Source organism: Equus quagga, chromosome 11 (assembly GCF_021613505.1).
Source record: "Equus quagga isolate Etosha38 chromosome 11, UCLA_HA_Equagga_1.0, whole genome shotgun sequence".
Taxonomy (NCBI): domain Eukaryota; kingdom Metazoa; phylum Chordata; class Mammalia; order Perissodactyla; family Equidae; genus Equus; species Equus quagga.
Genome location: NC_060277.1, coordinates 109032054 through 109045697, shown reverse-complemented (window position 1 = coordinate 109045697; position 13644 = coordinate 109032054). Strand labels below are relative to the sequence as shown.

The window sequence follows — 13644 nt, the reverse complement described above, 5'->3', positions numbered from 1 at the left end:
GCCGGCCGCGCGGCTCGCTGGACAGAAGCGCTCCCTGCCCCTCGGGCCTCGCACATCTGCTGCCTGCCTGTCTGTCTGTCTGTCTGACCCTCGGCGTCTCCAGGGCGGCGGCTGGCTGCCGTGTGTTTCTATGGGCGCTGCGTGCATCGTGGCTGTGGCTGGTGTCTCTGGCGTGGTGTCTTCACCCATTGCCCAATGACAGAGGGGTAAAGAGCTGTTCCTTTGCCCAGGCTGCCCAGCTCAGTGGTGCAGGGGAGCATCTATATATTACTGGGGGTGTGTCACGGAAGAGCCGGGTCAGTGTACTCCACTGTAAACAAGGCCCTCTCGGTGAACCCAGAATCTAGGTCAAGATGGTTGGGTCTGTGTGCCCTCCTGGCTCCCTGCCTGCTGGAAGAGCCACAATACAGTGCAAGAAAGCATAGGTCAAAGGCTGCAGTCTCCACTGTGGGTGATAACACAGTTACACACTCGGAGCACAGGGGAAAGATTCCCCGCCCCAGGAGGCCCCCGGAACACAGGATTCTAGTCCCAGCTCTGCATCCAACTTCCCAAACCGCCTGGCGCAGGTGTTTCCTGTCCCCTCTGGGCCTCAGTTTCCTGGGTGATGGTGCAGCTCCTCCTGCCTCTGATGGTCCACCCTGCTTGTCTTCTCTTGCCCCTGCTGAAGCTGAGCTAGGCAGACCCCCTGCAAAGACTGGGCGAGGGGACCCCAGTGGGGTTCACGGCCCATGGAAGGAGCTGGGTAAGGAGGAGCCGCTCCTCCCCCCGGGGTTTCTCAGACGGCCTGGCACACATCCAGAGGCGCAGCACGCTGCCAGCCTGTGCCCTGGGACGGGCTTCCCCGGTTGCCTCCGAGGAGCCTGTGTTCGGTATAGTTATTAATGAACAGAGGCAGGAAGCCGCCCGCGGCCTTGGATTTGATAAATAGATAAACCAAGCGAAGCTTGCTGGAAACCAAACACTCCTGCAGGCGTCCCAGGGCTCTGTCCTCTTCTCCAGGCCGGGCTGCCCGCCAGGCTGCACACCCAGGCTGGCTGGTGCTGCACGAGATTCAAGTGAGTCTGAAGATGTGTCATTTGGATAGAAATCGCCCTCCCGGCTTACGTGCAGACCCTGAAACTCATCTATTTGGATCAGCCACAGGAGGCCCCTGGTCAATTGGACTATAGCTGTTTTTCTCTCTCTTTTCTGTTCCTCCACGTGCGTAAGTCCCACCCAGGATGGACCATGGCGGTGAAACAAGAGAAGCTCTAAGCAGGAGGGCCCAGCCCATCTTCCTTGGAGACTCCTTGCAAAGTCGTCCTATTCTCCAACGTTCCCTCCGCTTCGCTTCTGTGTTTTGCTCGATGACCCCACTGCCCTCTAAGGGATTTTTGAATTCCTCTTTCCTCTCCTCTTCTGCATTCACGTCCTGGAGGTTCCACTTCTGTAGGTGTTTCTCCTCGTTGTCCGCTCCTGGCCACATCCCCGGCTCCACCTGTTATCCTTCTCATCAGGGCAACACCACAGCTTCTTGCCAGGCTCCCTGCCTCAAAGGGGAGGCTCCCACATGGAAGTGAAAGCAGATACCTCGCTTTTCTTTTCTCTTTTCACCACCTCCTTTCAGCCCCTGCCCAGCCTCGTCTCCTCTCGCACCTGCCTGCTCGCTCGGCAGACTCAGGCTCCTTGTTTGCTCCCCAATGCGCACGGCTGCTGGCTCCTACTTTCTGGCCTTTGCTCAGGCTGGTCCCTCTGCCTGGTACACCGCTTCCAACTTCCGTCAGATTTCCCTCAGAGCCCTCCTCTCCTCCACAAAACTCTTCTTATGCCCTTAAAGGGCCATCAAAGGAAACCCCAGGAGGGCGGGGACCCGGGACTCACTTGGTGAGTGCTCAATACGTCCTCCCACATACTAGTACCGCCCCGGAATCTGATCGCTCATCCAATCCCATTGCTCTGTCCCTCCTCTGCATCCCCGCTGCCACTGCCCACAGGCTGAGACCCCGCGTGTCCCATCTGGATGGCCACAGCAGCCTGCATAGTCTACCTGCCAGTTCCACTCATCATCGCTCTAAAAGACAGATCGGCCTTGTTCCCTCACTTGCCATGGTTCCCGACTGCCTTCCGTGTGGAGTCCGCCCCTGGCCCACTGGCCTGGAGTCCCCGCCTTCTCGATCTCACCTTTGGCCCTTCCCCTCCTCCCCGCTGCTCTGGCCCCCACCCCCGGAGGTCCACCTTCTGCTATTTGTCTGGCTAACGCCTTCAAAACTCATCTTACGCATCCCTTCTGAGTTCCTCGAGGTCTTCATTCATTTATCTGAAGTTTCCAGCAGGCGAAAGCTCCCTTACTTAATGAAACGGCCACTGCTGCTCTCCTGAGAGTTGACATCATCAGTGACCGTTATTCCCACGGTGCGAGGATATTTCCAGTCAGAGGTACGTGATGTTCTCATCTCCCTCCAAACCCACCTGCGGTTGGAACCTACTGGTTTCGATGAGCCCTGAGCACTTTCTAAAGCCCTGTGACCCTCTAGGGCCCAAAGGACCAAAGTCATGTCCCCCCCGGTGTACCCCACGTCCCCCTCCAGTCCCCGTTGGTAAGCTGGACATGGCTGCTTTATAGCTTGGGAGTTGAAATGAGAGTAATTGGGAAACAAAGCATCCATTGAAGATTTTTCTCTTAAGAAGCCCCAGCAGGGGGACGGCCCAGTGGCCTAGTGGTTAAGTTCACAGGCTCTGCTTTGGCAGCAGCCCGAGCATGAACCTACACACCACTCATCAAGCCATGCTGTGGCGGCCTCCCACATGCAAAATAGAGGAAGATTGGCAGAGACGTTAGCTCAGGGACAATCTTCCTCACCAAAAAAAAAAAAAAAAAAGAAGCCCCAACATCCTCTTCCAGGTTTGGGGTTCAGATGCTGAAGGGCTCCTGAGAAACCACTTCACATATCATCCTCGTAGCTCTTCTGACTAACCCAGAACTTGCTGCCTGTGGGTGAAGGCTGTCTTGGATGGCTACCAGAAGCTTCTCCGTGAGGGAGGTAATACACCCTGACTGAGCATTCACTTTGAACCCAGTTGTGGTGGTGTCATGCGTTATTTCATTTACTCCCCTAAGTAATCCCCCGACGTAGGTTAAGAGAGGTGCAGAGAGGTGAGTAACCCGTGGCCGTTGCCCAGCTCCAAGCTGCCATCTTCTCTCGCCCCATACCCCGACGTCCTCCCACCCAGGCTCTGTGCGGCTTCCCTCCGGGCCGGCATCCTCGAGTGGTCTGGGGATGTTGTAAAAATACAGATCTGGTCATGCCACTCCTCTGCTTCTCCGTGATCTTAGGAGAAAGGTCAAAATCCTCAAGGGGACCTTCAGGGCCCTGCCCGCCTGGCCCTGAGTGTTCTCCAGGCTCCTTCCCGTCTCCCCAGCCTTCTGCCACCTCGACTTCTCCCAGTTGGCCAAATGGAGCAGCACCAGGCGACTTCTCTCCTCTGCCTGGGGCGCCCTCTCCACTGTCCATCCCCATAATCACAGGTGTGCATACACGTGCTCACAGATGCACACGTGTGCGTGCACACAACCCACCTGGCTGCCTCCTACTCATTCTGGGTCTCAGCTCGTTGTCATTTTCTCACCGAGGGCTCCCTGACAGCTCCCTCTCCACTAGAGTGTAAGTTAGTCCCTCCTATTATCCCTCTCATAGCACCCTGTACGTTCCCTTAAGGTGTCACTTTGTACAACCGTCATTCTATGTCTGCGTATTTGTCAGCTCTCTGTCTCTCGAATTAGCGGACAAGCTCTGGGAGAGTAGAGTCTGTCTGGCTTATTCACCACTCTGTGGCCAGTCCCTGGCACAGTGCTGAGTGAGGGCAACGTTACCCAGATGGCAAGCGCCTGAGCTGGGTGCAGACTTCAAGCCAGACCCTTTCACCTGCCTGTAAGCTCCGGAAAACCCTGCCTCTGTCCACCATCCTCAGCTTCATCCCGCAGGCCCTTGGCACACAGGGTGCTGGCTCCTGGGTCTCTGGTTCTGGGAGCCAGGGAAGAGCCGAAAGGGGGTGCTGATCTGACTGTGTGTGCAACCAGACTGTGTTGCCACCCCCTGGGGGTCAGTGTCATTCCGGGGGCCTCTTTATTTTGCCCCTGGGTGCACTTTACTTTGTTTTTAACAAAGGGCAAGAGGGTCCTTCTTCAGAGTCCTGCCCTGGACTGCACCCAGCTGCCCCGCAGAAGGGAATGTGGGACAGTGATTCCTGTGGGAGCCCACTGGGCTGTCACGGCTGCAAGCTGAAGCATCGTCAGTTAAGAGGCACGCTTGTCCGTCAAATCAGCTGAGCAGAACAGGTTCAAGAGAAGCAGCACACCCTCCCCCAGGTGTGCACCGTCAGGAGGGACCTAACTGTGCGGTGGACAGTTGGGTTCGGCCGCTGCTCCTGCCACTTTCCGACCCTGCTTGGATGTGTCCCCGCACCCAGGCCTGCCATCGGCATTCCACGTTCCGCATTCCACGCCTCCAGTGCCGGGGTTTTCCAGCGGCCTCTGGTTCTCCCATGGGTGGTCTGCATCGTGGTTTTGTTTTGCTCCCCTTAGAAAGACTAAGCAACAGGTTCCCAGTGAGGCTGGTGGATGAGGGGGTGAAGGTCACGGCTGTGAGGATGGGCAGCAAGGGCATCGCAGCCACAGAGCTCACACCCCCTTTGCCCAGCGATGTCTGCGGGGCCCTCCTCTCCTCTCCCACGCCCATTCCTCAAATGCCATCCTGGCACAGTGGCGCTCTCTGTACCCATAGCGAAGGGTTTGCAGGCCCCAGCAGTGGCCTACCTTTGCAAGCACAAGCCAAAGGCCAAAATTCTGGTGCAGCAACAGAACATTCTCCCTTGGAGCTCATCATCCCAGGAGCTCACCAAGGGGCCCGTCAGTGTGCCTGCACTAATGCAACAGGGAGCTATGACTTCCTCCTGAGACATTTCATTTGGAGAGATTTTCTAAGTCAGGTTTCTCGACCTTGGCACGATCAATGTTTTGGGCTGGATCATTGTTTGTGGTGGGGCCTGTCCTGGTCAGCAGCAGCCCTGGCCTCTACCCACTGGATGCCAGTAGCACCCTCCAACCAGTTATGTCAATCCAAAATGTCCCCAGACATGGCCAAGTGTCCTGTATCAGGGGCAGAAATCGCCCCCAGTTGAAACCACTGCTCCCTGGGCAGCTCCACGGCCCCCTGTGTGCTTGCACAGTGAGGGGCCGATCACGGGAGATGGTACAGAGCAGGATGTGTGACGTGTGGGCATCCTCTGCCTGGGTGGCAACACGGGGCAGGGAGCGGAGGTCCGGCTGGTCCACTCCTCTTCCTGGGACACCTGGCAGTGGCCTGCGTATGGAAGCTCTAGGGCTGGGAGGGTGGGCCGAGGTCCAGCTCTGCGACTCGCTCCCAGGAGATTCAGGCAACTTACTCCCTCTCTCTGGGCCTCGCCTGGCACATCCAGAACTCAGGGATTAAAGATGGTGACAGCATTCCTTCTGGGGGTATTGAGACGATCAAGCACTCAATAAATGTGACCCGCCATGATTATTTTATCAAAGTCTAGCCACAGTGGCAACTCAATGTTTTTTTTTCCCTTTGGGCACAAGGGGTAACTGGCCCTGGGTCCCTCCCCAATAAGATTCTTTTTTTTTAAATTAATCAATTATTTTTTAAAGATTGGCACCTGAGTTAACAACTGTTGCCAATCTTTCTTTTTTTTTTTTCTTTCTGCTTTTTGTCCCCAGATCCCCCCAGTACATAGTTGTATATTTTTAGTTGTGGGTCCTTCTAGTTGTGGCATGTGGGATGCCACCTCTGCGTGGCCTGACGAGCGGTGCCATGTCTGTGCCCAGGATCCGAGCCGGTGAATCTCTGGCTGCGGCATCGGAGCGCATGAACCTAACCACTCGGCCACGGGGCCGGCCCCTGCTCACTAAGATTCTTAACACGAGCATTTTGTAAAAGGGCACTTTGGGTCCCTGTCAGGACCACTGACACCCACAGAATGAACGGTGATCGGCGGACTTCTCCTGGTGCAAAGCTGGCTCTGAGGTGCCTTCTCGTCCTACCGACGTTCCTGGCAATGGTCACCGAGTCCTCTGTTGTTCTGTGGCTTCAGGGCAGCCCACTGCCCATCCTGGAGCCCCCGCGGGCCCTGCACGGTGCCCAGCCCACCGTCGACTGCTGTGCAGGGGCAGGAATGAGCTTTCTGGGCTCTCGTCCCGCTCTGCCCTTCTCTAGCTCTGTGACATGGGCAAGTCCCCCCACATCTCCCAAACCTGTCTCTTCCTCTGTAGAGTGGGGACAGTCGGAGTGCAGACCTTCCAGGGACTTTTGAAAAGAATTACATGAGACAACATGAAAAGCTCTCAGCGCAGGATGCACAGTAAGCACCAACTGTTGGCACTGTTATCTTTAATTTAATTTTACAAGGATTAAGGTAATAGAAAGCTTGCAGCGCACAAGAATAACCAAGCTCGGCTCATCCATCTACACTCACCCCCGGAGGTAACATGCCCGGAGGAGTTACTTGGCAAGAAATTTCACAAGTGGACAGACTTTCTTATGCCGAGTTATAAGTGGGTGGGAGGGTCAGTGAGGGAGGAGGAGGAACCCCTCCCCCCAACCACAGGGCTTTCCGGGGGCCCCACCGTGGCTGTGGCGAGCCTAGTCGAGGCTTTGCAAGCTTGTGAGAGAAAATGATTGTTGGGAAAGCTCTTGAGAAGCTGAACCCAAGGGCCCATGCAGGGCCAGGCTGAAAGGCTGGGTGGGACTGAGTTGGCTGGGGTGTGCCCAGGGTGCGCCTGGGTGGCTGAGACGAGGGACACCAGCTCAGGGAAGAGCCCTGTCCCTTCTCTCCCTCCAAGGGGTCGCTGGGGACTCGTCTCAGTGAGTCTGTTAGGCCAGTGATCTGTGCGGCCTGGGGGCTGGGTCAGGGCCCCTGTGCTCCCCCTCTCTGCCCCCGCTTATAAAACCAGGGCAGCGCCAAGCGGTGGGAAACCTAGGCGCACGGGCGAGTGGGGCTGCAGGCGGGGCTGACCTGCTAGGCCGGAGTCTCCTCATCGTCTCCTTCTTCCTCCCCTTCGTCCTCTCCCTCCACTTCCTGGTCCTGGTCCTGGTCCTGGTCCTGGTCTATCTCCAGACTCGGTTGCTTCTGCCAAGAAAAGACAGCGCAGAACTGTTGGAGGGGACAGGCCTCCCCTGCACCCCAGGAAATTAACCCCCGAAACCAAAAATAGCTAACAGGCTGAGGCCTGGACTGCTGGGCGCCCAGAAGACTGTGCAGCCAGCGCCATGGCCGTGAGGGCCTAGCGGGTGCTCGGAGCCAGCGGGTGCAGACGGCGGGCACGGCCCTGGGCGTCCCACAGACCCGGGTATAAGTCCTGCCGCTGCCGCTTGCTGACTGGGTGACCTCGGGTGAGCTCCTCCTGGGCCTCCTTGGTGCCCTCCTCTGTAGGGTGGACATGATTCCCCACAGGGCTGTGGCCGGCATGGGAAATGATGGGTGTAAGGCCCCAGCACTGTTTTCTCAGCTCCGACCCCAGAACTTCTGGCCAACTGCAGAAAACGAGGAGAGAGGCAGGAACTGTGTGGCTGGCAGAGAGGGAGGGGCCAGTTCTGTGACCCTGAACCCGTCTGAGGCTCGGCTTCATCTAACGAATTCTGGCTGCTGTGAGGAGCACATTTTGGGACCTCCAGCGCCAAGCGCAGCATCTGTCAGTGCAGTGCCCGGTGGAAGGTGGTTGATGCTGGCATCGCCCCCTGGAGGCCGGAGGGCCCAGTGTGTGGGGGGATGAGCTGTGCTGTGGGTCCAAGCCAGGCCTCCAGTCTCGCCTCCGCCATCAATGGAGGGCGCTCTCTGTCCCGCCTGTGTCACACAGAGAGCATGAGAACAGAGCCGCTCTCATCCAAGCACTTCTGGCAGGAATCACAGCCTGTCCCTGCCCACAGTGGGAGGGAGACACAAGAAGGAAGAAGTCACAAGATGGAACCGATGATCTTCTCCATGTGCCCACCCATCTTCCGTCACCATGCCCACTCACTAGTGCCCGAGAATGCGCCACATGGATGTGCATGCAGGGCCGGTGTCCTGGCGGGCGCCCCGTGCGCTCACACGGGCCCTGTGCACACAAGGGCCTCACACTTGCTTTCAGGTTCTGCTGTCATTGTCCTCAACTTCTCAATACTTTTTGACAAGGGGTGCCATGTTTTCATTTTACACTGGGCCACGCCCCTAATTATGTAGCAGGTCCTGCTCACAAGGGTAGGTGCTGGCGTACATGAGCTTGTTCTTCCCCTTCCATGCTGTTCTCTCACTCGTTCACATCTTGGCATCTTATCTGTGGGCCCCTAAAGGGGATGACCCAGAACAACAATGCCTTTTCTTCCTCTGTCCCCCGGGACAGAAGAGGGCCTGGAAGCTTTATAGCTCCATCTCCTCATTCTCCAGATGAAAATTCAGGAGCCACAAACTGCAGTGACCAGCCCAGGCGTTACAGCTAGAAAGTGCTTTAGAGCCGGGGCCACGGACGGATGAGCTCAGCACAAATCACCCCCTGACACCAGGCGGCGTAAGCAGGACGCCCTCCACACCGCGGATTTCACAGCCCCTCCTCCAGGGGCCCCGGGGCTCGCTCATCTGACAGCTCACTTGGCCCGGATCCTCATTCAGTCGGTACACGCATGTTCAAGGAGCCTGTTGGGGTGGGGAGAGGATTCCAAGAAGCAGAGAGCATGCCTCCTATTCTCAAGGAGCCTGAAGTCCGTTTGAAGACAGGATTCCTCTGGAGGAAGGGAGGAATTCCTCCCACTTGCCAAATGGACAGGTGAAGTCCACCTGGGAAGGCTACTTGCTCAAGGTCACCCAGAAGGTCAGCAAGCAGGCAGAACGCAGGCGCCCTGGCTCCCACCCAGCCACCCAGGCCCCGACTCGAGGCCCCTACAGGCTTGGACTTCTTCAAGGCTTCCGTCTCCCTCTTCTTCAGCTCCGCGAAGATGACGTTGAAGAACTCCTCCTCGGCTTTGGCGACCAGCTCCTCCAGGTTCACGGCAGTCTCCTCCTCCCTCAGGTCGTCGTCCTTGCCCTCCGCTTTGCCTTTCTCCTTCAGCCTCATCTCTCGGTGCCTTGCCTCCAGGATCTTCTCCCGCCGGGTCTCGCGCTCAAATATCTGGGGGTACACAGAGAGGCTCGTGGGAAGAGGGTGGGCGGCCAGCGGCTCCCAGCACAGGGGCCAGGCTGGGGTCTCCTGGCTCTAGTCAAGACGGCCCCCAAAGAGATCTGTACTCAGGGCTAATGGCGAGAAAGGAGGGCTAACTACAGGGGTCGGAAGGCAGGAGCAGGGACACCCAGTTACGCAGTTCCAAAGAGTTCCAAGAACAGAGACGAAGCGTGAAGAACGCCATCTGGCCTTGTGCAACGTGGCGGCCGTGGGCCCATGAAGGAGCAGCTCAGTGGCGGGGCCACAGTCTCAGGAGGAACCAGGAGGCTCTGGGCACCAGGGGATTCAGCTCCTCAGCGAGCCCCACGGTAGGGCTGCCCGCCAGGATGGGTGCGGTGACAGATCTCAGCCCCCCGCGCCCTTCCCCAGAACAGCCCCATCCCGGCTGTCCTCTCTTTTGGCTTTCCTTTAAGCCTTCCCTTGACAGGTTCTGCTGCAAAAAATATATTGTCTGCAACTAGACAAACAGACCTAGTCAAACCACTTTGATTTGCAGCTGAAAAATGAAGCCTGGAGGGGAAGAGTGACCTGCTCGGGGCCACTTGCTACGTAGTGGCTAAGCCAGGGCAGAGTCAGACCTCCTCACACCCAGTTACTGTGCCCATTTCAGGACACCAGGCTGCCTCCCCCAAACGTCCACCCATTTCCCAGGAGGGGAGAGGGAGGGACCACAGTTTCTTCTCTGACTGGCCCGGCCTGCCATGGGGCCAGGTCAAGACCTCAGTGGAGGGCCCCTCGTCCTGGCACTGGCCACTCACAGAAGATGCTATGTTCTTCTCATTCCTCTGCAGCGTGCAGAGCCCATGCGACACTTCCAGCAGTGTGGCTGTCCCCAGCTTGGAGCCACAGGCGATGAAACCCCCGTTGTCCTGCACCCGGAGGCAGAAGAGGGCCTCGTCACACACCTGTTGGAGGGTGAGCCAGACCCGGGCGGGGAGAGAGAAGCAGAGGAACCCTTTGTCTGATGATCTGGCCTCCGGGGAGCCTTAGCCAAGCGGCCGTTCAGATGCCCTGGGTGACTCCCCGGGCGCCGCAGGATGAAGTTCACATTGGCTGTCAAGACTCTTCGCCCCCAGCCTCACCTCCCACCTTACCCCACCCCTCCAGTCCAGCCCACATTCATCCTGCAGTTTCCCAATCCCCCCCGTCCTCCCGTAGCCCCGCCAGGCCAGTGTCTGGGCTCTGGTTATGCTAATGCGCTAACGTTAGCTCGGGCTGGAAGGGTCAGCTGCCAGGAGCCTGCTCCCCAGGCTTCTGAAGGAACAGGCCTGGCGGGAGGAGAGGCCAGGCATCGGCTTTTTGTCCTTTTTAAATTTCTCCCAGGGGATTCTGCAGCCATCAGGGCCTGAGAGCCTGGATATGTGGGGACGGGGAGGTGGACATGACCTTCAGGCTGAGGGCGGGGTCACAGTGCTTGAACACAAAGTCCCAGATGTCCAGGGTCCCGTCCATCTTGGTGGTAAAGAAAACTGCCGGCCTTACGGGGCTCCAGGCGCCATCGGTGAGGTAAGCCATGTGGTACCTGTGGGGAGCCGGGAGCCACCAGTCGGGGACGGCTGTGGTCAGGAGGGACAGAGAGGCTGCTGTGCCACAGCCTGCTCACCCAGCTCCTCCAGGGTCTCATTGCCAGGCAGGCAGTTTCCTTGTGTCTGACTTCCAGCCATGCCAACCTCACCCACCCACCACTCATGGTATGCACTTTAAAGGGCTCTGGGTACGTTCCCCCCTGGGGCTGGCCCCTGGAGTTGCTCCACAGCTCACTCCAGGGAACAGACACTTGTTGCTGGATCTGGGCCCAGTTCCCCAGGCGTGGGACTCACTGAAAGGACCAGAGGAAGGACGCGCCCAGAAAAGTTCACAAAATTGAGCTTAGAAGAGAGTTAAACTTCCTACTTGGTTTAATCCAGATTTTCAAAGATTTCTGCAGTGGAGGATGAAATTGGACCCTTAGCTTACAGCATATACACACATCAACTCAAAATGGATTAGAGACTCAAATGTACCACCTAAAACCATAAGACTCCTAGAAGAAAACAGAGGGAAAAAGCTCCTTGACATTGGTCTTGGCAATGAATTATTGGGTGTGACACCAAAAGCACAGGCAACAGAAGCAAAAATAAAGTGGGACCACATCAACATAAGAAGCTTCTGCCCAGTAAAGGAAACAGTTGACAAAATGAAAAGGCAACCTATGGAATGGGAGAAAACATTTGCAAACCATCTATGTGATAAGGGGTTAATATCCAAAATATATAAGAACTCATGTAATTCAACAGCAAAAACCCAAATAACCTAATTGAAAAATGGGCAAAGGACCTGAACAGATGTTCCTCCAAAGATGTACAAATGGGCGACAGGTACATGAAAAGGTGCTCAACATCACTAATCTTCAGGGAAACACAAATCAAAACTATAATGAGATAGCACCTCATGCCTGCTAGAACAGCCGTCATTAAAAAAACAGAAGATAACAAGTGTTGATGAGGATGTGGAGAAAAGGAAACACGTGTGTGCCATTGGTGGGAATGTAAATTGGTGCAGCCACTATGGAGAATGGTATGGAGGTTCCTCAAACGATTAAAAATAGAACTATCATATGATCCAGCAATTCTACTTCTGGGTATTTATCCAAAGGAAATGAAAATAGGATCTCGAAGAGACCCCTGCAGTCCCATGTTCACTGTAGCATTATTCACAACAGCGAAGCTACGGAAACAACCTAAATGTCCAGGGACGATGAACGGATAAAGGAAACGCAGGGGCCAGCCTGTGGCTGAGTGGTTAGGTTTGCACACTCTGCTTGCGCGGCCCAGGGTGTCACCGGTTTGTATCCTGGGCGCAGACCCAGCACTGCTCATCAAGCCACGCTAAGGCAGCACCCCACGTAGCACAACCAGAGCGACCTACAACTAGAATATACAACCAAGTGCTAGGGGGCTTTGGAGAGAAGAAGAAAAAAGGAAAATTGGTATATACAAACAATGGAATATTATTCAGCATTAAAAAAGGAGATCCCGACATTTACAACAACATGGATGAAGCTGGAGGACATTATGCTAAGTGAAATAAGCCAGACCCAGAAAGACAAACACTGTATGATCTCACTTATATGTGAAATCTGAAAAAGTCAAACTCATAGCAGCAGAGAGTAGGTTGCCAGAGGCTGGGGGGAGGGAGCAACGGCAGGGTGATGGTCAAAGGGCACAAAGTAACAGTTATACAAGGCAAGTTCTGGAGATCTACTCACTGTACAACCTGGTGCCGATGGTGAACAAGATTGTATTGTACAATTCAAATTTGCTAAGAGAGCAAATCTTTGTTGTGTTCTCATCACACAGACACACACAAATTAATAATTATAATAAAGGAGGTGGGAGGGAGGTGATGGATATGTTTCTGGCCTCGAAGGTGGTGATGGTTTCACGGGTGTATACTTAGGCCCAACTCACAGAGCTGTATGCATCAAGTATGGACAGCTTCTTGCATGTCAGTTATACCACAATATACACTATATATTCATACATATATATGAGATGAAACTGTCAGGACTTGGATATAGATGATGAAGCAAGAAAGATGTGAGAATATGTCCTAGATTTCCTCTCATACAGACAATTGGTGGAGCTGCAAATGGACCAGGTTGGGGAGCTGACAGGAGTGGGAAACCGATATTGCAATAAATACATAACAGAGTGTGGTGCTTGGCAGCTGAAATTTCTTCTCAAGAATGTCTTTTGATATATCTTTTTGTTAATGCCACTATCTCCTTAACATAAAATTGTCAAAAAGAAAATGAGTATAGGGCCGGCCCGGTGGAGCAGCATTTAAGTTCGCACGTTCTGCTTTGGCGGCCTGGGGTTCGCCAGTTGGGATCCTGGGTGTGGACCTGTGTACTGTTTATCAAGCCATGCTGTGGCAGACGTCTCACATATAAAGTAGAGGAAGATGGGCACGGATGCTAGCTCAGGGCCAGTCTTCCTCAGCAAAAAGAGGGCTAGTCTTCCTCAAAAAAACCACAAACACTAAACAAAAAAAAAAAAAGAGTGAGTAAAATAAACATAATGATGTCTATTTGAAAAAAAATTCTGCTGCGACACAGCTGTAGCTGGCCCCGTGGTGGCCAAGCCAGAGACCACATTTCCCAGCTTTCTTTGCAATTAATTGTGTGGACAGCTAGGCCACAGGGGGAGAAATTGTCAAGACAAAAGAAACTATCTGGAGATTTTTGACAAACAATCAATAATTTTTAGTATAAGTATGTCCTCAACATTGCATAGGACATACTTAAAAAAATCACTCTTTGTTTTTTCTGAATTCAAGTTTAACTGGGCATCCTGTATTTTTATTTGTGAAACCTGTTCAATCCTATGCAGGAGGAGAGGGAGAGAGGCACACAGGCTACAGGACACAGGCCCGCCAACGCCCTCCAG

General features: G+C 54.9%; 1 protein-coding gene across 5 annotated transcripts in view; it reads right to left on the bottom strand.

Annotated features, from left to right (window-relative positions):
* Window positions 1-6405: 6405 nt before the first annotated feature.
* The window catches only part of DNAI2 (dynein axonemal intermediate chain 2), a 31397-nt gene continuing 24158 nt past the window's right edge, over window positions 6406-13644 (bottom strand). For 3 of the 5 annotated variants that reach the window (XM_046676513.1, XM_046676512.1, XM_046676514.1), the window contains exons 10-12: window positions 10601-10736; window positions 9973-10119; window positions 8314-9163 (exon numbers count right to left, since the gene is read on the bottom strand). In XM_046676513.1, the coding sequence (XP_046532469.1) occupies window positions 8660-9163; window positions 9973-10119; window positions 10601-10736 (787 nt within the window). In that variant the 3' untranslated portion in view covers window positions 8314-8659. Of the gene's footprint in view, window positions 7150-8313; window positions 9164-9972; window positions 10120-10600; window positions 10737-13644 lie in introns of those variants that run through there. The other 2 variants (XM_046676517.1, XM_046676515.1) reach the window with 2 other exon arrangements.